Genomic DNA, 25,779 nt, shown 5'->3' with positions numbered 1-25,779 from the left:
GCACATATACTACTGTTCTCTCCTGGTGAGACTCTGGCACATATACTACTGTTCCCTCCTGGTGAGAATCTGGCGCATATACTACTGTTCTCTCCTGGTGAGAATCTGGTGCATATACTACTGTTCTCTCCTGGTGAGAATCTGGCACATATACTACTGTTCCCTCCTGGTGAGAATCTGGTGCATATACTACTGTTCTCTCCTGGTGTGACCCAGGCACATACACTACTGTTCTCTCCTGGTGTGACCCAGGCACATATACTACTGCTCTCTCCTGGTGTAACTCAGGCACATATACTACTGTTCTCTCCTGGTGTAACCCAGGCACATATACTACTGTTCTCTCCTGGCGTAACCCAGGCACATATACTACTGTTCTCTCCTGGTGTAACCCAGGCACATACACTACTGTTCTCTCCTGGTGTAACTCAGGCACATATACTACTGTTCTCTCCTGGTGTAACCCAGGCACATATACTACTGTTCTCTCCTGGTGTAACCCAGGCGCATACACTACTGTTCTCTCCTGGTGTGACCCAGGCACATACACTACTGTTCTCTCCTGGTGTGACCCAGGCACATATACTACTGCTCTCTCCTGGTGTAACCCAGGCACATACACTACTGTTCTCTCCTGGTGTAACCCAGGCACATATACTACTGTTCTCTCCTGGCGTAACCCAGGCACATATACTACTGTTCTCTCCTGGTGTAACCCAGGCACATATACTACTGTTCTCTCCTGGTGTAACCCAGGCACATATACTACTGTTCTCTCCTGGTGTAACCCAGGCGCATATACTACTGTTCTCTCCTGGTGTGACCCAGGCACATACACTACTGTTCTCTCCTGGTGTGACCCAGGCACATATACTACTGCTCTCTCCTGGTGTAACCCAGGCACATACACTACTGTTCTCTCCTGGTGTAACCCAGGCACATATACTACTGTTCTCTCCTGGCGTAACCCAGGCACATATACTACTGTTCTCTCCTGGCGTAACCCAGGCACATATACTACTGTTCTCTCCTGGTGTAACCCAGGCACATACACTACTGTTCTCTCGTGGTGTGACCCAGGCACATACACTACTGTTCTCTCCTGGTGTGACCCAGGCACATATACTACTGCTCTCTCCTGGTGTAACCCAGGCACATACACTACTGTTCTCTCCTGGTGTAACCCAGGCACATATACTACTGTTCTCTCCTGGTGTAACCCAGGCACATATACTACTGTTCTCTCCTGGTGTAACCCAGGCACATATACTACTGTTCTCTCCTGGTGTAACCCAGGCACATATACTACTGTTCTCTCCTGGTGAAACTCTGGCACATATACTACTGTTCCCTCCTGGTGAGAATCTGGCGCATATACTACTGTTCTCTCCTGGTGAGAATCTGGTGCATATACTACTGTTCTCTCCTGGTGAGAATCTGGCACATATACTACTGTTCCCTCCTGGTGAGAATCTGGTGCATATACTGCTGTTCTCTCCTGGTGAGAATCTGGCGCATATACTACTGTTCCCTCCTGGTGAGACTCTGGCACATATACTACTGTTCTCTCCTGGTGAGAATATGGCACATATACTACTGTTCTCTCATGGTGAGACTCTGGTGCATATACTACTGTTCTCTCCTGGTGAAAATCTGGCGCATATACTACTGTTCTCTCCTGGTGAGAATCTGGCGCATATACTACTGTTCTCTCCTGGTGAGAATCTGGTGCATATACTACTGTTCTCTCCTGGTGAGAATCTGGCGCATATACTACTGTTCTCTCCTGGTGAGAATCTGGCGCATATACTACTGTTCTCTCCTGGTGAGAATCTGGCGCATATACTACTGTTCTCTCCTGGTGAGAATCTGGCGCATATACTACTGTTCTCTCCTGGTGTAACCCAGGCACATATACTACTGTTCTCTCCTGGTGAGAATCTGGCGCATATACTACTGTTCTCTCCTGGTGTATCCCAGGCACATATACTACTGTTCTCTCCTGGTGTAACCCAGGCACATATACTACTGCTCTCTCCTGGTGAGAATCTGGCGCATATACTACTGTTCTCTCCTGGTGAGAATCTGGCGCATATACTACTGTTCTCTTCTGGTGAGAATCTGGCGCATATACTACTGTTCTCTCCTGGTGAGAATCTGGCGCATATACTACTGTTCTCTCCTGGTGTAACCCAGGCACATATACTACTGTTCTCTCCTGGTGAGAATCTGGTGCATATACTACTGTTCTCTCCTGGTGAGAATCTGGCGCATATACTACTGTTCCCTCCTGGTGAGAATCTGGCGCATATACTACTGTTCTCTCCTGGTGAGACTCTGGCGCATATACTACTGTTCTCTCCTGGTGAGAATATGGCACATATACTACTGTTCTCTCATGGTGAGACTCTGGTGCATATACTACTGTTCTCTCCTGGTGAAAATCTGGCGCATATACTACTGTTCTCTCCTGGTGAGAATCTGGCGCATATACTACTGTTCTCTCCTGGTGAGAATCTGGTGCATATACTACTGTTCTCTCCTGGTGAGAATCTGGCGCATATACTACTGTTCTCTCCTGGTGAGAATCTGGCGCATATACTACTGTTCTCTCCTGGTGAGAATCTGGCGCATATACTACTGTTCTCTCCTGCTGAGAATCTGGCGCATATACTACTGTTCTCTCCTGGTGAGAATCTGGCGCATATACTACTGTTCTCTCCTGGTGAGAATCTGGTGCATATACTACTGTTCTCTCCTGATGAGAATCTGGTGCATATACTACTGTTCTCTCCTGGTGAGAGTCTGGTACATATACTACTGTTCTCTCCTGGTGAGAATCTGGCGCATATACTACTGTTCTCTCCTGGTGAGAATCTGGCGCATATACTACTGTTCTCTCCTGGTGAGAATCTGGCGCATATACTACTGTTCCCTCCTGGTGAGAATCTGGCGCATATACTACTGTTCTCTCCTGGTGAGACTCTGGCACATATACTACTGTTCTCTCCTGGTGAGAATCTGGCGCATATACTACTGTTCTCTCCTGGTGAGAATCTGGCGGATATACTACTGTTCTCTCCTGGTGAGAATCTGGTGCATATACTACTGTTCTCTCCTGGTGAGAATCTGGCGCATATACTACTGTTCTCTCCTGGTGAGAATCTGGCGCATATACTACTGTTCTCTCCTGGTGAGAATCTGGCGCATATACTACTGTTCTCTCCTGGTGAGAATCTGGCGCATATACTACTGTTCCCTCCTGGTGAGAATCTGGCGCATATACTACTGTTCTCTCCTGGTGAGACTCTGGCGCATATACTACTGTTCTCTCCTGGTGAGAATATGGCACATATACTACTGTTCTCTCATGGTGAGACTCTGGTGCATATACTACTGTTCTCTCCTGGTGAGAATCTGGCGCATATACTACTGTTCTCTCCTGGTGAGAATCTGGCGCATATACTACTGTTCTCTCCTGGTGAGAATCTGGTGCATATACTACTGTTCTCTCCTGGTGAGAATCTGGCGCATATACTACTGTTCTCTCCTGGTGAGAATCTGGCGCATATACTACTGTTCTCTCCTGGTGAGAATCTGGCGCATATACTACTGTTCTCTCCTGGTGAGAATCTGGCGCATATACTACTGTTCTCTCCTGGTGAGAATCTGGCGCATATACTACTGTTCTCTCCTGGTGAGAATCTGGTGAATATACTACTGTTCTCTCCTGGTGAGAATCTGGCGCATATACTACTGTTCTCTCCTGGTGAGAATCTGGCGCATATACTACTGTTCTCTTCTGGTGAGAATCTGGCGCATATACTACTGTTCCCTCCTGGTGAGAATCTGGCGCATATACTACTGTTCCTCCTGGTGAGAATCTGGCACATATACTACTGTTCTCTCCTGGTGAGACTCTGGCACATATACTACTGTTCTCTCCTGGTGAGAATCTGGCGCATATACTACTGTTCTCTCCTGGTGAGAATCTGGCGCATATACTACTGTTCTCTCATGGTGAGACTCTGGCGCATATACTACTGTTCTCTCCTGGTCAGAATCTGGCGCATATACTACTGTTCTCTCCTGGTGAGAATCTGGCGCATATACTACTGTTCTCTCATGGTGAGACTCTGGCGCATATACTACTGTTCTCTCCTGGTGAGAATCTGGCGCATATACTACTGTTCTCTCCTGGTGAGAATCTGGCGCATATACTACTGTTCTCTCCTGGTGAGAATCTGGCGCATATACTACTGTTCTCTCCTGGTGAGAATCTGGTGCATATACTACTGTTCTCTCCTGGTGAGAATCTGGTGCATATACTACTGTTCTCTCCTGGTGAGAATCTGGCGCATATACTACTGTTCTCTCCTGGTGAGAATCTGGCGCATATACTACTGTTCTCTCCTGGTGAGAATCTGGCGCATATACTACTGTTCCCTCCTGGTGAGAATCTGGCGCATATACTACTGTTCCCTCCTGGTGAGAATCTGGCACATATACTACTGTTCTCTCCTGGTGAGACTCTGGCACATATACTACTGTTCTCTCCTGGTGAGAATCTGGCGCATATACTACTGTTCTCTCCTGGTGAGAATCTGGCGCATATACTACTGTTCTCTCATGGTGAGACTCTGGCGCATATACTACTGTTCTCTCCTGGTGAGAATCTGGCGCATATACTACTGTTCTCTCCTGGTGAGAATCTGGCGCATATACTACTGTTCTCTCATGGTGAGACTCTGGCGCATATACTACTGTTCTCTCCTGGTGAGAATCTGGCGCATATACTACTGTTCTCTCCTGGTGAGAATCTGGCGCATATACTACTGTTCTCTCCTGGTGAGAATCTGGCGCATATACTACTGTTCTCTCCTGGTGAGAATCTGGTGAATATACTACTGTTCTCTCCTGGTGAGAATCTGGCGCATATACTACTGTTCTCTCCTGGTGAGAATCTGGTGCATATACTACTGTTCTCTCCTGGTGAGAATCTGGTGCATATACTACTGTTCTCTCCTGGTGAGAATCTGGTGAATATACTACTGTTCTCTCCTGGTGAGAATCTGGCGCATATACTACTGTTCTCTCCTGGTGAGAATCTGGCGCATATACTACTGTTCCCTCCTGGTGAGAATCAGGCACATATACTACTGTTCTCTCCTGGTGAGAATCTGGCGCATATACTACTGTTCTCTCCTGGTGAGAATCTGGCGCATATACTACTGTTCTCTCATGGTGAGACTCTGGCGCATATACTACTGTTCTCTCCTGGTGAGAATCTGGCGCATATACTACTGTTCTCTCCTGGTGAGAATCTGGCGCATATACTACTGTTCTCTCATGGTGAGACTCTGGCGCATATACTACTGTTCTCTCCTGGTGAGAATCTGGCGCATATACTACTGTTCTCTCCTGGTGAGAATCTGGCGCATATACTACTGTTCTCTCCTGGTGAGAATCTGGCGCATATACTACTGTTCTCTTCTGGTGAGAATCTGGCGCATATACTACTGTTCTCTCCTGGTGAGAATCTGGCGCATATACTACTGTTCTCTCCTGGTGAGAATCTGGCGCATATACTACTGTTCTCTCCTGGTGAGAATCTGGTGCATATACTACTGTTCTCTCCTGGTGAGAATCTGGTGCATATACTACTGTTCTCTCCTGGTGAGAATCTGGTGAATATACTACTGTTCTCTCCTGGTGAGAATCTGGTGCATATACTACTGTTCTCTCCTGGTGAGAATCTGGCGCATTTACTACTGTTCTCTCCTGGTGAGAATCTGGCGCATATACTACTGTTCTCTCCTGGTGAGAATCTGGCACATATACTACTGTTCTCTCCTGGTGAGAATCTGGCGCATATACTACTGTTCTCTCCTGGTGAGAATCTGGCGCATATACTACTGTTCTCTCCTGGTGAGAATCTGGCGCATATACTACTGTTCTCTCCTGGTGAGAATCTGGCGCATATACTACTGTTCTCTTCTGGTGAGAATCTGGCGCATATACTACTGTTCTCTCCTGGTGAGAATCTGGCGCATATACTACTGTTCCTCCTGGTGAGAATCTGGCGCATATACTACTGTTCTCTCCTTGTGAGAATCTGGTGCATATACTACTGTTCTCTCCTGGTGAGAATCTGGTGCATATACTACTGTTCTCTCCTGGTGAGAATCTGGTGAATATACTACTGTTCTCTCCTGGTGAGAATCTGGTGCATATACTACTGTTCTCTCCTGGTGAGAATCTGGCGCATATACTACTGTTCTCTCCTGGTGAGAATCTGGCGCATATACTACTGTTCTCTCCTGGTGAGAATCTGGCGCATATACTACTGTTCTCTCCTGGTGAGAATCTGGTGCATATACTACTGTTCTCTCCTGGTGAGAATCTGGTGCATATACTACTGTTCTCTCCTGGTGAGAATCTGGTGAATATACTACTGTTCTCTCCTGGTGAGAATCTGGTGAATATACTACTGTTCTCTCCTGGTGAGAATCTGGTGAATATACTACTGTTCTCTCCTGGTGAGAATCTGGCGCATTTACTACTGTTCTCTCCTGGTGAGAATCTGGCGCATATACTACTGTTCTCTCCTGGTGAGAATCTGGCACATATAACCTGCACAAAATGTGTTTTTTTTCTTTTTTTTAGGCTGTATTTTACACCTGTGTTTTTGCTGTATAATGCATCCATCTCTACAATAGCCCCTGAATCTCCCTCTGATATAATAATATATATTATAAAAGAATAGAACATACTCCAGCATTAGTTCATAACTTAGTATTGTGAATTATTGCAAAATTCCAGCTGCTGTGCAACTACAAGTCCCAACATTTATTGTGGTTCCATAGCAGATCATTAGCCACAGATTGGCACCCTACTTAATAGTGTATAATATGGAACAGCCTGTAAAATGACAGAAGCTGATTGGTTGGTACTTTATCTCTTTCCAAGATTTGATAAATCTCTCCCTAAATGTAGTTTACTTGCATTGTTTAGATCTGAAATTGTCCGTTTTGGCGTGTACTGGTCCTGTAATTGCACCAGCCCGGCAGTCGGCAAACGTGTAGCCGTGCCATGCAGAATGGGCAAGAAACAAGTAGCATTTTGCAGTCTGATGTGGGAATCTCTTGTCTGATGTGAGAATTATCCTCCTTATTGGTGACGGCATGTCAGACTAACTAGGGCAGCTGTTATATATTCCTCCGCACCAGCAAAATCAGTGCAGCAGACGGGCATATGATAACATGTTTGTCTTCTATATAAGTACTTTTCTTTATTCTATCTTCACCATCTTATACTTGACGGTTAGGGTTGTGAGAGATTATGCTAATATCCTGGTAATATTGTGAGAGATGAAGGAAAACCTATTAATGTCCTCTGATGTATCTCTGTCCTGGAAACGTGCAAAAATTAATAACACATCTGTGCCCCCTCCGGCTAATGACTAGGAGCCAGTCAGTGGAAATTCCTACATGCTCAGACAATGTACTATAGTAAAGGAGCAACATTAAGCTTATAAATGTTCTTTGCTTGCTCCTGCTTTAGCACAGATTATGTATAGTCTGAGGTATCAGGACTATACTGTAGGTAGACAATTAAAAGGTGGACAATGTCTAGATAGACACCGTATGTTAGACCAGGGGTTCCCAGCCACGTTCTTCAAGGCACACTAATGGGGCCCGTCCATCAGCGATGGATTGCCGCGATCCCGCGATGCTGCAGCCCGGCATCGTGGGATCGCAGGAAATCCAATATGTTGGATTTTCCCGATTTGACGATCGCGATCAAAAAATTATCGTGAACGTCAAATCGGGGACATTTAACATGTAATATTTCAGCGATCCTGCCACGGATCGCTGACCCTCGATGTTGGCTGGCTGGCGTTTCCACCCGGCAGAACGGCATTTCCTATCGCGACGCAGGACCGCGGAAATACCGGTCAGATGTATGGGCACCTTTCCAGTCCAGGTTTTAAGGATAACCATACTTGAGCACAGGTGTCTTAATTAGTACAGCAGTTAGTTTGATTTAACCATCTGTGCTTAAGCATGGATATCACTAAAACCTGGACTGTTAGTGTGCCTTGAGGACTGAGGTTGGGAAACACTGTGTTAGACAGACAAAAGATCAACAGGGACAAAAGGTTGACACACAAATGGTCGACACTTTTTTTTTTTTTAAGGGTTAGATCTAGGGTTAGGCAGTTACTGGAGGGTTAGGGTTTGGCACCAGGAGGGAGGGTTAGGGTCAGGCAGTTACCGGAGGGTTAGGGTAAGGCTGGGTACACACACAAAGATTTTCTGTCCAACCATCCAACTAGTTGATTGGTTGGAATGAAAATCCGGTAAGGTATGAAAGCAAATGACAATCAGCAATTTGCTCCCAAACGCCGGAAAATGGACAAAAACTGTTGTTTGAACAAATTGTTTAGGTCAAACATTTAACAAACTTGTCTGATGTCATTTTCATCTGTTTTCTGGCATTTAGGAGCAAATTGCTGATCATCAGTTACTCCCATATGTCAACTAGTTGGATGGTTGGACAGAAAATCTTTACGTGTACCTAGCTTTAGGGATTAGAAGGGACAGTTAGGATCAGGCACCTACCCTGACAGCGTTAGGCACCAGGAGGGCGGGTTAGACACCAAGAGGGTGGTTAGGGTCAGGCATTTGAAGGGACGGTTAGGGGCAGGCATTAGAAGGGACGGTTAGGGTCAGGCATTAGAAGGGACGGTTAGGGTCAGGCATTAGAAGGGACGGTTAGGGTAAGGCATTTGAAGGGACGGTTAGGGTCAGGCATTAGAAGGGACGGTTAGGGTAAGGCATTTGAAGGGACGGTTAGAGTCAGGCATTAGAAGGGACGGTTAGGGTCAGGCATTAGAAGGGACGGTTAGGGTTAGGCATTTGAAGGGACGGTTAGGGTCAGGCATTAGAAGGGACGGTTAGGGTCAGGCATTAGAAGGGACGGTTAGGGTAAGGCATTTGAAGGGACGGTTAGGGTCAGGCATTAGAAGGGACGGTTAGGGTCAGGCATTAGAAGGGACGGTTAGGGTTAGGCATTTGAAGGGACGGTTAGGGTCAGGCATTAGAAGGGACGGTTAGGGTCAGGCATTAGAAGGGACGGTTAGGGTCAGGCATTAGAAGGGACGGTTAGGGTTAGGCATTTGAAGGGACGGTTAGGGTCAGGCATTAGAAGGGACGGTTAGGGTCAGGCATTAGAAGGGACGGTTAGGGTTAGGCACCAGGAGGAAGGGTTAGACACCAAGAGGCTGGTTAGGATTAGGCACTTGAAGGGAGGGTTAGGGTTAGGCACCAAGGGGAGGGTTAGAAGACAAAAAAAAATATGTCTACCATTTGTGTGTCAACCATTTTTGTGTCGACCTATTGAACCTGTTAACCATTTGTACCTGTTGACCTTCTTCCATGTCAACCTTTTGTCCCTTTCGACCTATTGCCTGTCTAACATCTGGTGTCTATCTAGACATTGTCGACCTTTACCCATATTCTGGACTCTTCAATGAAGACTATCTATCACTGCAATTTATCAAAGAAATAATGCCACCCTGAGATGGTGCCACCCATCGGAGGACAGTGGTGGTACTTGTGTCAATGCTGTCCAATGATATATAGGCTTCCCCTTGCTTTGCCTGAGAAAGTATTGCAATAGGCCTCCAGTGAGGGCTGCCGTCAGTAATAGTCGTCATGAGGAGGGGGCTATAATTAATATGCAGAAGCCCCAAATCGTAGCTGCTGCCCACTGGGAGATGGCGGCGGTCATACACTGGTGGGAGGTGCAGTTAGTGTGGCCCCTCTGCTCAATACCGCGACTTGCAGCAGAAGGGGGCAAGGCCACAAGCACGCAATTTCCTGCACATCTCGTCATCAAGACCCTGGACCCTCGGGACTCCTTGAATTTCGGGGGAGTCTCCCAGACATTTAGGGAGAGTGGGCAAGTCAGCCCTAAGCCCTGCAAAGTTACTGTATTTAAATAATGTAGGGGTTATGTACCTTTGGTCCATTAGACCCCATAGTTTTATGTTATCACTCTGTGCAGGGCAGAAGCCAAAACTCTGAAGGCAGATGCATGAGACACAATTACTGGGTCCCATAGCAAAGTTTTATAGAGAGCCTGGTAATAGATTTCCATCCGCAACCTAGGCCCCAGCTCTGGGGGGTGGTATTAGGACCCCGCTTGTACAGAAGGGCAGGGAGGTGGCCTATTAATCAAATGAATGCGTATTAGCTATAGAGGCGGGTCCAGGCTTAGCAGAGGTCTGCACACTGATTGGTGAATGACCCGAGCTGTACACCAATCACTGTGCGGCTGCATCTGAGAAGCAGGCAAAGGAAGATGCCAGCACATCAATGTACGGCTGTAGGAGGCCTGCCCTCTCTGTATCTGCCAGTGGTCAGAAGGACCTCCTCTCCCCCATAGGGTACAACTTCATGTAAGCCTGGCATAGGAGGACGCAGACTCGTATTGATTTCAGCGCCCAGGTCCGCTTTGTCTTGAGAATTCTTGTACAACACTCGTCACTCAGGTTGTGTATTCTGTGGGCCATTCGCACACACGAGGTTTCTTCTTATCTGAAGCCTGGATGCCAAGTATAGTGTAGTGTGCGCTGTAATTCCCTGGTGTGCGCCAAGAAGGGTTTCCAGGGAAGTCCCACATTTCATTCACAGGGGAGCCATTTATAGAAATGGAGGGGGGTTCGCACTGTTTAGGTTCATAACAATTTCCTGTGATTTATTTTGTAATGCTTTTTATTTATATGCTTTTTGTTTTATATCTTCGCCTCCAGGCCCTGCAGCTCAGCGCCAAACCCCGAGCATCCAGAATGGCCCCTCGCCGGATGAAATGGAAATACAAAGAAGGTGAGAGGGACGGACTAAAGGGCACGTGGAGGAAGCCATATTGTCCAGTGAACCGAGTATTCCTGACAGGGCAGCCTATCAGCTCGCTAGGAATCGGCGATGTCATCGCAGCGCAGTCACGGTCACAGAAGCATGGCGCCCAACTGACCAGGTTCTGGACTTTAGTCCCGACTGCTAGGAGGTGTTTCCTGGTCACATGTGCAAGTGTGATGTGTTCAGGGCATCGTCACCTAGACACGCCCCCCACAGGAATGTGGCCACGCCCCCCTTGTCTCACATGCCTCAGTTACTCAGTTTGGCCTTTTGATAGAGATAATGCCTCATGCCTCAGTGATGTCACTGGTTCCTAATGCATTGAATGTCCACGTTCTCATGAATGTTGTCCAGCTTGCAGAATGACAGCCTCCGCTCTATATAGGTGTATAGTTCACTTTAATGCGTGGATTTCTGAAGATATACTCTGACGCAGAGTTTGGATGCATCTTACGTGTTTTCTCTGAGTGCATGCTCTGGAGCCCGGCGTGTGCAGGGACGGGCGATGCAGAGTCATTTCACGCTCCGTCACTTCCTCACTGCCACATCCCAGCATGCACTGCCACCTTTTTTGATATAACCGCATGCTAAAACTACGGCAGTGCATGCTGGGACATGTTGTTCCACAGCAGCTGGATTGCCAAGGTTGAAGACCCCTGCCTTACACTATGCGTATAGGGATTAATGATCCCATTTTATAGCTCCGTTTCAGCTGCATCCTATTCTGTTCACTAACGGCTGAACAGAGCGTAGCTGAAGTACACGGACAGCGCACGCTGCCTGCTCTTAGGCCTCCCATGTGCCTCCGTATTCCTGGGACTGACCCCATTTTCCATCCAAACTCTTTTACGACTTAAAAGTTTTAAGTCATGAGGGCAGCGTCCGTAGATGCCGCTGCGGATCCGAAGCTTAGTCAGCCTGCCATCGGAACCCCTCTGCCAGGTCCATGAAGTCTGGGTCCGGCATCGTAGACCCTGGAGTTAGCACGCCTACAGAGCCCCCGTTTTGTACAACGGCTCCCGGTCTCCACCCCGCCCATCTTACTGCGGCTAAGGGGGGACTGCGAGCGACCGTGCAATCGTCCATAAAGGCGCAGAACGGGTCTTGTGCATGCAAACAGCGGATATTTACATAAACCATGGGGTTTCCGTACATATCAGAACCCTCCATTACTTAGTATGACCCAGGTCACTTTACGTACAGTAACCATTATTAGTGTATGATCTGATGCAGACCTGCAGCACGCGTCTCCTATTATATGGCTGACGTGACAGCCCTGTCTCTGACATGAGGCAGGTAGTCAGAGAGTTACATGGAAACGCTTCTCTGGCTTGCTACGGGGAGGAGGGGGCAGTTGGGAATTGGGGGCTGTGGAATAGAAGACTGTGACTTAAGATTACTAGCAGTGTTATGATCGCTGCCTATGCCGGGGTGGTTAACCTCTTCCTTCCTGGCACAGTACGTGGCATGTGAGTTATAATAGCACCTTTCAGAGCCTCGCTTCTTACATACATGAAACAAATGAATCTCCTAAACCGCACAGGCCCCTGCTACCATAGAACAGCTTCAGACTATAGCTGCGGCACCCTGACACAGGCCAGACAGCTGTACCGAGCGCTCTGTATCTATCACAGGGGAGTTGGCTGTCTTGTCTCGCTGGCTTGCAGTCATGTGGGCTAAGGGCCTGATTCAGAACCGCTCGTTCGCTCTGAGCGATGTTCTTACAACTGCGCATGCGTATGGGTCGTAATGCGCATGCGCAAACCAGTCATTGCGATCGGAAAAACAGCGAGGGGCTGCTAATTTGATTGACAGAATGTACCGTTTGTGGGTGGTAACGGGAAGGTGCTTGAAAACGAGGGAGTGGAGATCCGAACGCAGGCGTGCCTAACGGTAAAAAAGGCGTTTAATGGTAGCGCATAATTAGTAAAGGAGCGTCATCAACCACGTTACTTGTTTGTCTTTTAGCCTGAACTGCTCGCAGTGATAGCAGAAAGAAAAACCTACGAGCAGTTCAGACGCCTTTCGATGTACTCGATTAATCTAATAAATACCGGAGATGACGTGTGATGCGAACGGCTAGGGGGCGTCTTTACAAAACAGCGAGTGCATTTTTCGTTCGCTCGCTCAGACATAGAGGCATCAACAAACCGCAAAGAGCGAGCGCTCAATTTAAATAGCCGGCCCCTTTTTTGGAACGACCGTCCGCAAATAGCGTCCGGCTCTGAATCAGGCCCTGTGTCCTATACTCCCAGCAACGCAGTTTAGCCATTCCCTAGGAAGCAGTGACATCAGTGTGAATGGACAGCCGGCATTGATTTTACTGTTTGTTCTCCTGCGTATAATATCACAATAGGTGCGAGCGTCTGAGGTTTCCATAGTGCTGGCCTAATTCAGTACTATACCCCACCTCGTCACTAAGCGCCCTTAATTACATGGATGCTATTCCCTGACTCTGCTAAGCAAGCATAGCACACTGTGCAAATATCCTCCAAATTGTTTACTGTGGGGACCATTTATCAACGGGTTTAATCATAAGCAACGAGTGATAAAACTGGTTGAGTACGATAAATGGTGCTCCAGCCAATCAGCTCCCAACTGTCATGCTTCAAACAGATGACAGTTAGGAGCTGATTGGCTGGAGCACCATTATTATATGCAACAAGTTATAAAACTCGTTGCATATTATAAAACTCGTTGATAAATGGGCCCCTTTTCTCCTGGGTGAGTCGCGCTACTTGGTTTGCGCGCAGTGGCGAGCTGTAGAATTCCGCCCCACTCAGACCGCAGCGGCGAGCTTATTTTCGAACTTTAGTCACATGACTAATGACATCAGCAGCTCTGTCCCCTGGTCGTTCACGTCTGGCACGCGTAAACCTGCGCGGTGTTAGCAGCAAAGCTCATCCCTCCTTGTGGCAGTCTCTGGTGAACAACTGCGCCATGCTAAACTTCGCCCCTCCCTAGTGGGTAGCGCCAAACCAGGCTGGCCATACTAGATCTATCACATCCAAATGAGCTCCTGACAGATCTATTGTAATTAATTTAATCAATGTTACTCTGAGGAAGTGAATTTGTAGTTCTTTATAGAGAGGTCTTTTCGAGTGGACCCATGTTTGAGGGGGAGCCCAAATAGCTGTTTCCCACCTTCATTTATTGATTGTCGGCATCCTGTATTTTGCTCTGACCTCTACCTGGGGTTCTGACCAAGCCCATTGTATCTACCAAGCAGATTTGGTCACTTCACCGCCCTTGGCTACAACTGTGCACATTGAATGCAGCTGTATGGACAGAGCAGTTCTGTGGTGTATCTAAGGGACGAGTACAAAACATGCTGTCTCTAGTAGGCATAAAGGCATCAGTGACAAACACAGGAAAAAGGAAGAATGAAAGATTAAACCTATGTTTTCAGTAAGTGTTGCACAACGGCGCATACAAATCAGTACATTGAAGTTGCTTGAAGGTTTAAGGGCCTGATTCAGCACGGAACGCAAGTCTGCAATCGCACCCGCTCGCTGCGAAAATATGCAAATGAGTACGATCGCAGTGCTATACCAAGACGCCCACCACTGTATAAAGCCGCCCACTTCCCATTACATACATCCGCAAGTCGGCGGTAACATCGGACCCATACGCAGAGTTGTGGCTGACCCTGACACACAGACTGCGAAACTTCCTGTCGCCGTCTAGACCTCTGGCTGCGTATGCGATGCGTACGTATGCGCAGAACGCGAACATCACCGCAGCCTTGCGATCCAACCTGAATTAGGCCCTAAATACCTTTTTAAGTACTATCTGGCCGATATTGTGAAACAGTAACCCAAAAACTCCGGCCCCACATTGTGTCACACGAGTACATACGTGTGGACACATAACATAAGCATAACATTTTTTCGCAGATAAGAACCACCAGCCCCTTCTAGTCTGCCCTTTTCTTCTTTAACCTTCTGGTAACCTCTGTCCTATTTGCTCCTTAGTTTTTTGTAAGGATATTCTTGTGCCCATCCCAAACTTATTTAAATTGCTCTCCGTAGGTGCATCAAGCATAACTATCATGGCAGGGAATGAGCGCGCCATGCAGATACTCTCATCCCCAAGCTCTATGGTAGCCCAAACCTCTCTCATTTTCCTGTGCGCCCTCTATAGGGTGGGAGGTGCATTTATCATTCATAAAATCCAGGCTTTTATGCCACCGTGTTGGGGCTGTCAGGTAGTATTTACCCTACGTTGGGGCAATTCATGAAGCCAGAGCACCAATGTTCTTTGATAGTCAGTGTGAATATAAACGTAAAAAAATATCCCGGTGACGCCTGCAAAAAATAGCCCCAATTACAGCCTTTTTGAGGTGACACTTTTATTTTTTTGCAGACCTGCGCGTTTCAGCCTCAGTGCAAATACACCTGTGCCGATTTATAGCCGAATGTCGGAGTGCGCTTCAGTGTATGCTAACAGCAGAAATATGGGCACGTCTGAGCAAAATAAAAATAAGCAGATAGCGCCCGGGGGCTATCGCCAGGAGCAGCTGAATAGATATCTGCTTTCATCAGCCTGGTGCAAGTTAAACCGATCGCATTTACTATCTATTTGTGTAAATGGGAGCAGGATATAATCACTCTGTGAAAGACATACATACAATAGGGAAAAGAAAATGAGGAATTGCTCAGTACGTATTACAAAGCACATTTTTCTTTCTTGGCATAACCGATTCCCGGGAGACAATCCTTCTAATTAAGTTCAATACAGCGAATTATTTTTTATTACTCTGCACGCTGCTAGTATCTAAATGCTGTTACCTGTAGGAGATATCATTGTATCATTGTAAACATGAGCAGCAGACCGTGAAAGGTGAAGAGTGACATCTAGTGGTAGAATTATTAAACTGCACACCAAAAAAAAAAAAAATCTATTTGCTGATAAAATGGCGGCTTGCAGGTTGCTAGAGAATATTACTTGTACACTGTCACCTTCAGCAGCTTAGCAATCATGCTCCGTGACGAGGACAGTAGTTTGAGCAGTGATGTTATTTCCAGTTTGATATTTGCAGAATAAGTGGTTTATAATAATTATCGGCTTGTCTAGGCAAATAATGGAGCAACAACAGCGCCAAGAGACCCTGGAACGGAGGACGTCGACAACAGGCAAGTGTGACTGTACCAATCGCTGATCTCTGTGTGTATATGGTTGTGCTGGTCTTTATTTGTGCATTTAAAGGGACAGGCTAGCGTCCACCTAAGCTGCCTAAAAATTTAGATTTAGAATTTTGTGTAATTCTGGTTTAATTATTTGTGCGTTGAGTGTGCATCTATATAACAGTGATTTTGCATGTTTATATATATCAGTGGTTTTGCATGTCTATATCTCAAGGAATTGGGGGGGGGGGGGGGATGTAAATTGCCATCCACATAATTATTTTCCTCGCTATTTATTCCATCAGGAAACTATACTTTCTACTTCAGGGTCCATAGGGGGTCCACAGGGTTGACCTTGGGGTATAGGTTGGGAACCAAATCCGGGCACCACGCAGTTAAAGCTTTTAGCTCCCAGGATGCACTTGGGTCCACTCTCCCTATAACCCCCCCAAGCCAGAGGCACCTCAGTTTAAGTTGTGCCCGGCCGGAGTCGGGTCACCGTTTAGTGCAGTGGGGAGCTGATTAGCAGCCCCTAAGCTTTATTTTTTCTAAGTACAGAGTTTTTTTATTTTTACTTTGGACTTTCAGAGCGGCAGCGTCGGACTGTCCATAGGACGTCTAAGCTGCCGCTCCGTCACCCCGCCGGCGCTGAGACGCCAGTACAGATCTGGGGATCTCAGCGGGACCCCAGAGTCTGTACTAGCCGGACTCTGCGGGCGCCCAGGACTGCTGCCGGATCTACGGGGAGCAGGCAAGGTCGCGGTGATCCGCTTGCGGTGATCCGCGCATTTAATATGCAGTCCTGTGCCTCCGGTCTCCGGGGACGGACCGGAGGCGCCGGCAGTGGCGGCGGGCCCCCCCATACCCCGTGTGTCCACTAGACCACCAGGGACTTACTGATCGGCGCTGGGAGCCGGCGTCCCGGGAGGTTAATAGCCGGCATGGGGAGGAAGCTTTCCCTGTTACAGCGGCTCCTCCCCCCTTTCAGTATGTATAGTCTGGCGTCGCTAAGCTGCTTCCTCCGCGGGCCACGCTTCTTCTGAGGTCTCCAGCGGCCATTTTCTTGTGGTGCAGCAGCAGAGCTCCGGAGATGGCAGTGAGTCCAGTCCCCCTGCGTACCTCACCATCAGGTCAGTGTACACAGCGCTGTAGCCTTCCCAGACACTGAATCTGGGTAAGTTGAATGCAGTGTAATGGTGCATACACACGATCAGATTTTTTCTTCAGATATGGACGATAACGATTTAAAAATCGTTCAGTCGTTCATATCTGATGAAAAATCGTTCATATCTGACATGCCTGAACGATGGACGATCAACGATGCTCGTTCCCGTTTGTCAGATAACGATATCTGACATCTGATGGGTTTGCAGTCAGACTTGGACGATTCCATTCATTTTAATGCAGTTAAAAATCGTTCAATCGTTCAAATCGTTTAATCGTTCAGTCGTTCATCTGACAAATCTGACAAGTCTGACAAATCTGACCGTGTGTACGCTCCATTATAGTGCAGTATATTATATGACATGTTTATGTATATATGTATATATCTGCATGGTATGTGACTTATGCTAGTGCTGACTGTCTGTATTTAATTCTCTCACCTGTCAGTGTATATCTTTCCCTTTTCCTTATCTGCCCTAATACAGCTGTACTTAGGGTGGTTCTGAGACATTTATATACTCGTTGATATTTGTGAGGTTTGTCACATACTGTTGCGTGCTGCACGTTGCCACATTTTCGTTGGAACTGTGTGTTGCATACGCTGAAAATGGGTCCCTGCGGCTAATTTTAGCATCAGTCAGGACCAGTATAGCACTGCTTGATATTTCCGCCAAGATTGGTCAGATATGTTTGACCAGGAGATAGAGCGTTATACTGCACCCATTTTTGCTATCCTTCATGTCATGTGCTGCAGGTGTTAGTGCGGAGGATTTGTTTCATAAAGGGTTCTGTGTGTGGCGTCATCTGGTGCCGGCCCCTTTCACGACCCCCTTGGGAGGTTTGTTTTCTCGGGATCCTCTCAATTGCGGATCGCCGGGTGGGCCCCATTGTTGTACCTCACTTGGGGGTTACTTCACCATACTGCCCTTTTCATCTCAGGGTATCTCGCAGTTTCTTGCACTCTTCCCCTGTGACACAGACTATCGCTCCCTGCAGGGGTTTTTCGCAGTATATGAAATCCCCCTGGTGCCACCATAGTCTGTCATTCCCCTTGCAGGGATTCCCACGGCCACCCTGGGTGGATGTCGTTTTCTACGAAACGCAAATTGCCGTGGTTGACGCCCTGTGGTTACTTCCCAGTTGGCTCTGCGTGAACTGGATACTGTTTTGGGCTCTTTCCCTCTTACACGGGGGGAAGCCTATTTCAAGTATTATTATCCCTGCTTTGGGCTGGTGGCAGGTCCATTCTGGTTAGAGTGAATGTTGACCTGCACCTGGATCATACACCCTCAGTATTGCGTGCCTTCTGGTTCCCTGTTGCTGACTAGCGGGGGGATCGCATGGCGGGACTCTGGCTGTTGTCAGTTATGAGGTATTACAACAGTGTTTGGCCTCCTGTCCCAAATTCCCTGAGGGTCATCACGAGCCCCTCATGGGGTGGATGGGCGTGTTACTCGTCAGATTACAGACGTTACTATACATCCCATTCCTGCGTGGTCGGATTCTTCTGATCCGTAGGTGGTAACTCTGCCTGAAATCAGTATACTCGCTTTCAGGGGTTGTTACCCATCCTACCATGGCTATAGCATGGTTGGTTAATACTATTGCATACTGAGCTGATGCATTTGTAATGTTTTTTTCCCCACCAACACGTCTGGGGTTCAAATGTATTTGGTCGCTCATGTAATATATGCAGTTGTCATAGGTGGACATGCCTATATTGGATACCAGTCTCCTAACTTTCAGAGCTCCGGCTGCGACGGTATCCTCCGTAATACCCTATGGCTGCGCTCTGGGAATGCAGAGGTGCAGATACCATCTATAGGGTAGATCTTGTTGGGTCCTGACCTTGACAGTGGCAGTACAAATTTCCCGCCTTCAGCTATGCCCACTACAGGGCCTCAGACTGTCTATTAAGTCTTTTTGTCCTCTGGGTCAGCCTAAAGGTCTGTTTCTTCAACCGAGCAGGCCTGGACTGCCAGCCGATCCTGCTTCTGAACCTACGGATATATCGTCAGCATGACGAGACAGGCCTACCACTGGGAGATGGCGATTTTCTCAGTTCGCCCGGTACTAGTGTCTAGTTGCCGCGGCTACGTGGGTAGGAGGGTACGCCCTCTCTTTGCTCAGGCGGCCTATTTCCATGTGATGGTACGCAGGCCCTTATTCGGACCCGAACAGGGCCTTACGAATCCAGAAAGCTATACAGTTGTTGGGGTAAGCGGAGCTAATTGGGCCATCCCCACTTTCTCAGCGAGGGACTGGTTGCTCTGCTTTCTTTCTGGTGCGGTGGCTGAGTGGTCCTCTTTGGCCTATTCTCTGTCTCAATTCCCTGAACCAGTTCCTAAAGCTACCTGGGCTCAGGAGGCAATCCCTATGCTCCATCATACTATGTTTGGAACCTGGGGACTTTATGGTATCACTGGATATACAGGACGCGTGCCTACGGGCACTTACAGAGACCTTGCCTCAGCATGGACTGAGGTTTGCTGTATCACAGCACTTACGGTTTTCGGGCTCTGCCTGTTGGGACTGTTCTCAGCCTCACAGGGGTTTACCAGCGTTTTGGATTTTCTGACAGTTCTTCTGTTCAGTATATCCCAATGCTCCTGTACCTGGATGGCCTCCTGCTCTTAGCAGGATCACCGGGGTACTTTACAGCCGGGTCAGGTTGACTGTGGCTTCTTCAGGGTGCAGAAGTTTAATCAATGGGGAAAAAGTCCTCCCTGCATCCCTCTCTGGGTATTCTTCACCTAGGAGCCCTGCTGGATTCTCAGAATCTGAGAATTTTTCTGGCGTAAGACGGCATCTCCACTCTTCCATTAGGAGTACATGGATGTCTGCGCAGTCGACATATGTCTTTGCACTCTGGGAGGCATGGTCCACTATTCAGTGTCTGCCTTTGGAAGGGTGGAATGGGCTTAGTTCCATTCCAGGCCTTTCCATAATTGGCTTATCTCCAGATGGAACAAGTTTTTTTCTGTCTGATCACTGTTCAAATGATGCTGCTCTCCCCGGAGGCAAGTCTGTCCCTTTTCGGGTGACTATGACCATCTCGTCCAGGGTATTCTTTGCTAAGGACAGTGTCTGGTTCGCATCCATTTCAGTGCAATTGGATGTCTGTCGATTCCACCCTGTCAATTAACTTGTTGGAACTTTAGCCTGTCTTGGGCCTTCACTCTGGCATAGCCCTTGTTTCCCGGTGAACCTGAAAAAGTTCAGTCCGACAGGGTCAGAACAGTAGCTTCCTTTTTAGCAATACTGTTCGTTGGGTGGCAATGTCAGGTATGTCATACATTCGGACATTGTCTGAGGGTCTCCTCCCGACCATCTCGACAGTGTTCATTTCAGGTGCTCTCCATTGGGAAGCGGGAGTCCTCAGCCGTCACGACGTGCATCCCGGGGACTAGTCTCTTCCCCAAGAGAGGTTTCATCTCCTGGTGAGCAGGGGGGGGGGGGGGGGCCCTCCTGAGGTGACACTCATGGCCTTCTGACTCTATCACACTATGGTGTTACAGTCCAACTCTGGGGATTCTGAAGCAACCTTCAGGGACTCTTTGTCGGTGAAGGGGTTCTTCCAATTTGCGTACCTGTGTTCTCCAGTCTCCATTATTCCTCGAGGGAAGTGTTTCAATCGAGACAGAGTTGCTTTCCTGCTGGTGGCTCCTGATTGCCCCAGATGTCAGGGGTACTTGGTTTTTCGGAGTCTCTCCATCGATACTCCATTCCTGATGCTTCACTACCCAGACCTGTTGTCTCAGGGTCCAGGGGTTTGCCTTGGACCTGGGTCGTTTGTCTTTGACTACGTCCCTACAGTGGTCTTACGGCTTCCATGGCTTTGTCATCGTTGGAATGATTGGAGCACATGGATCAGCTTTTGCTGGGACCTACCACAAACTGTGGCAGCCATCATTCTTATGGTATTATACCTATCGATACGATCCTCTGGTGTCCAGGATTTCCAGATATTCTGGCATTCCTTCCGGCTGGCTTGGGTTTCACCCTCGGCCTGGCCTTCCTGACAGTGCAGATCTCTACACTGTCAGTATGATTAGGTTATGGAATTGCTCCGCTCTGATATCCAGTTCATCCTTTGGAGTGTTTTCTGGATTATGCCTCCATTTGTCCTCCCTAGGGACTCCTTGGGAGTTAGGAGTGGTTCTTTGTTAACTCCGGGGAAAGTTAATGGAACCGCTGGTTGTGATAGCCATTACATGGTCTATTGCTTTGGCTTTCTCTATTTCTATCAGGGAGTTTATATCAACCAGGTGAGTGTCGGAATTGGGAGCGTTCTCATGTGGCTCCCTCTTCTGGAGGGCATCTTGTCAGGGTGTGAGTTGCTCTCACCCTGTGTTTCTTCTTAGTGATTTTCAGGTTCCATTTTATTCTGGAACTTATGGTGCGGCCATTCAGTCCCCAGTCCTCTCGGCTGGTGTGGCCTCATTGACTGTGGTCCGGCCTCTGTGGATTTATGTGATCCATTCAAGTTCCTGACGGAAATCGGACTCCTTATTGGTGGTCTGAGATTTCTGGTTTTAACAGGAAAGGATGGCCGGCCTATGGCCATATGTTGGCTGGACTGCCTCGTATGTCTTCTTCAGGGGCCTACACATGGGTAGGCCTTTCTGTTGTTGCTGCTTGTTTTTTCTCGGGCTATGTAACCCTCGTGGGTGGCTCGCTGTGGCGCCTTGGCTGCTTTGCCTTGCTAGGTGGCCACGTGGTCTTCTGTCCACACCTTTTTAAGGTTCTAGGCATTATTTTCCTTTGCCTCTCAGGATGCTTCCTTTTTGGCGGCGGATTCTCCTCTCAGCACAGGAGCGTCCCCTCCCTTGGTTGAACTGCTTTGGGACATCCCCAAGGTCAACCCTGTGGACCCCCTATGGACCCTGAAATAGAAAACAAGAGATATGGTAAGAACTTACCTTTGTTATCTCTGTTTCTACGAAGTCCATAGGGTCCACAGGGCGCCCGCCCTGACGCACCTGGCTTCAAATGGGCTGTGTGACTGGTCACCGGTTTTCTGTCTCCCATTTCTGTGAGTATGGTTATCGAGTGTTCCAGTTTTCTCTCTTTTTTTTTCTCCTCCTCCGGCCTTTGGCTACTTACAAACTGAGGTGCCTCTGGCTGGGGGTGGGGTTATAGGGAGAGTGGACCCAAGTGCATCCTGGGAGCTAAAAGCTTTAACTGCGTGGTGCCCGGATTTGGTTCCCAACCTATACCCCAAGGTCAACCCTGTGGACCCTATGGACTTCGTAGAAACAGAGATAACAAAGGTAAGTTCTTACCATATCTCTTGTTTTATGTGACATAAGTGGAAACACAATACATAATATTTAGGAATTGAGTTCCTGAACCCCTCATTAACTATGATGTAATGTCTTGGGCCAAAATGTATTTTCCGTAAGATTATTTTATTTATGTAACCGTGAATGGGAGCAAGTAACGCGTGGGAATGAGAGACGCAGATCTTGTACTGAGCGGAGAGGTCTGGTTGGGAGATATTTTGAGATGAGTGAAGACATGTATGTCGGTGTGGTTTGGTTAATAGCCTTATGTGTAAGTGAAAGTATTTTGTATTGAATACAGTAGAAAACCGGCAACCAATGGAGGGACTGACAGAGTGGGGCAGCAGACGATGAGCGTTTGGCGAGGAAGATCAGCCTCGCAGCTGCATCCATTCATTCATGAAGTTTTAAGTCTGTCTTCTGCTGACTCCTGCTGCTCAGATTCAGATCCGCAGGCAATGCCGATATTTAAGCAGTTTGAGCGATTGATCGCCATTGCGGCTGCATGAAACCCGCACTGCACACGCGCAGCAATTGTTTGGCAATCACGCACTCAATGAGCAATCGCTCGCAAAGTGAGTGACAGGTAGTCCGCGTTTGGGGGAGGTAACGGGGGGGTGGTTGGAAAAACAGATGTGTCGGACCCTTTAAACACCGTTTTTTGGGCATGCATAAATTAGCCACCGCGTCCTTGCTCGCAGCAGAGTAGCTTTGCGTGTCTGGGGACCTGCTGCGTCTGAGGCATCTTAGACTTCCTCAGAAAGCTGATGGCCGCTGTATCTGCGTTCAATGTTTTTGCTGTTTCCAGTTTTGTGCATGAGGAGCCGATGTGAGATGCTTTCAGTGGGCGTCTCTAAGCCCTGGGCGGTGAGTGGCTCATTAGCATATTTTCGCAATTGCATTCCGTGAGAAATCGCAGCTACGATGCCATTTGCGTGTGGATCTGGATTTTTCTCCCACTGTCACAGCTGCTGTATAATATGTAGGAATGACACTGTAAGCCTGGGAAAAGAACAGAAGCGGATCTTATAGACATATGTGAATCCCAATAAAGGGCCGTATTCAATCAGACGCAAAAAGTCGGAAACTTTTTGCCTATTGTACTTTCCGCCACATTCGCCTGTTGGAGACGCGAATTTGCGACATGCGCGTCCCCACGATTCACAGTACTGAATTTCAGAACAGGCAAATAGGCGAATGCAAATTGGGGGGGGGCTGATTTTTCATTTGGGGGGTGTCCAAAGGGTTCTGAATCATTTCCCCACATTTGCACCCCAAAATAGAGACTTTGAATTTTTTTCCGCCTGCCTTTCATTGGGGAAATTTTTCCGCCCGTTTCAGTGCATTGAGTTTCCGCTTAGGCGAATTGGCCCCGGAATTAAATATGGAGATAGATGCAAACAGGCGAAATGCGGCGATAGGCGAAGCTTTTTCGCCGGTCGCGGTTTTTCTCTTCTAATTGAAACCGGCCCTAAGTGTTACAGTCGCTCTAACTGAGGCCCTGATTCAGAGCCGGACGCTCTGACAGAGCGCTCGCTCTGAATCAGGGCCAAGTTATTTTTTTTTTTAGAACGGCCTCCTGGCCACTCACATAGCTGTGGGTCTTGACCATCGCGACCATCGGGCTTGCGACGAGACCCTTGTGGTAGGGTCTCGTTGCCGCAAGCCCCAGAGAGATTTCGGCTCTAGCAGAGCCAGAAGTTCTCCCACTGACATCACTTGTGATGTCAGTGGGGCCGGCCGTAAACGGAGGCTTTCAAATGGGAACGCCTCCATTTGGGCAGCCACTCCCCCGGCCTGCCCACCAAAGGGGGCGTGCTGTCACTCAACATCGACAGCACGCCCCCTTTGGTACGAGACCCGGAGCGACGGATTGCCCGTCGCTATCTGGGTCTCACGCATGCGCACGACGGAGCCGGCTCCATCGTGCGCATGCGCTCTGGGCCACCATCGACCCGGTTGCGAGCGCTCAGCGCTTGCGACTGGGTCTGAATCAGGCCCTGAGAGCAGCTCTAGATTACAAGGCGTATGTTTTTTTTATTTTTTTATTTGTCAATGCAACTGTTTAGTTGGGGAGCATGTCAAGGATGATACCCCAACAGTGCCTGGGTTATTACCATGTTAACCCGGGTCACGGCTCAGTGGAAAAGGCTCCTAGGAAAAATCCTGTGTCGTCTGATCCGGCATTTCTTCCCGGGTCTCAAGCAGGGTTTTACGATGGGAAAACCCAGGTAAGGCTCTGTGGAAACGGGTATCCCGGGTCCTGTTGACAGCATAGGAAGAGCCGCACTTCCTGGCACTTGGAGATGATGTCATCTCCAAGCACCGACAGAGGGAAGCCCCGGCAATATCCTGGGTCCAGCCTGCGGTGTAAATGGGGTACAAGCTGCTATGGTTTGAAGCCCGTCTTGAGTGTCCCAAGCTGGACCTGGGATTTTGGTGGAAAAGTGGTATTAGATAGAAGCCTAGAACACCTAATATAGAGGTCATTTACTACAGTTATTTTTCTAGGCCACAGTTATACAGATATAATGTGTATGCAGCCCATATCTGGGTGTTGAAAAGACAATTGACTTAGGTCAGGGGTGGACAAGAGGGCCTGATTCAGCATGAATCGCAATAGTAACCGCATTGCGATTACGCACGTAAACAGGAATCCATCGCAGAGTGAGCGACAGGCCCGCGGGCGTTTGGGGATGGTGACGGGGGAGTGGTTGCGGAAGCGCAGGGGCGCCTGTCCGCTTGAACGCCGTTGCATGGGCGCGCATAAATTATCCACTGCGATTGCCTACGCAGCTTGAGTACTCACTGCGTGCGGCGAGACTTGCGGTTTCCGCGGCTGGTCAGACCTGCTGTAATTGTGCGTGATGGGCCGATGTGTATGCAGGACTTACGGGTGTGAGAAAGCGGCAGTGGGCGTCTCTATGCTGGCTGAGCGCTGGTAGACAGTAGCATATTTGCACATTAGCAATTGCGATCTGAGCTGAAGCAGGCCTAGGGTCAAGTTCTCAGGAATCAGTCAGTGAAACTTAGGGGCCTGGGGGGGGTCTTTTAAGGAGCCGGAGTGAGGAGCATGCAAGTTTTTACAGTATATAATGAATAAACTTATAATTTGGCTTAACGACATTTCCCTGATGTCATATCTGTACTCCTTGTGTCCCCGTCAGGCAGCTCCGATATTTTAGTTGTGTAGGAACTGCGGGGGAGGGGGGAACATGGCGATGTGATCTTTTCATCACGGACATAGTGCAGCAGGAGGGTGCAGTGCTCTTCTAGGAG

At 48.2% G+C, this 25,779-nt stretch overlaps 1 protein-coding gene across 7 annotated transcripts in view; it reads left to right on the top strand.

The window, feature by feature from the left end:
- Nucleotides 1–25,779, top strand: part of EVL (Enah/Vasp-like) — a 185,251-nt gene that overhangs the window by 129,610 nt on the left and 29,862 nt on the right. For all 7 annotated transcript variants that reach the window (XM_088475396.1, XM_088475395.1, XM_088475390.1 and 4 more), the window contains exons 4-5: nt 10,820–10,892; nt 16,002–16,060. In XM_088475396.1, the coding sequence (XP_088331522.1) occupies nt 10,820–10,892; nt 16,002–16,060 (132 nt within the window). The remainder of the gene's footprint in view (nt 1–10,819; nt 10,893–16,001; nt 16,061–25,779) is intronic.

This window comes from Taudactylus pleione, unplaced genomic scaffold, assembly GCF_031769625.1.
Source record: "Taudactylus pleione unplaced genomic scaffold, aTauple2 ptg000171l, whole genome shotgun sequence".
In the NCBI taxonomy this organism is placed as follows: Eukaryota; Metazoa; Chordata; class Amphibia; order Anura; family Myobatrachidae; genus Taudactylus; species Taudactylus pleione.
This window is presented reverse-complemented; position numbering and strand designations above follow the sequence as displayed.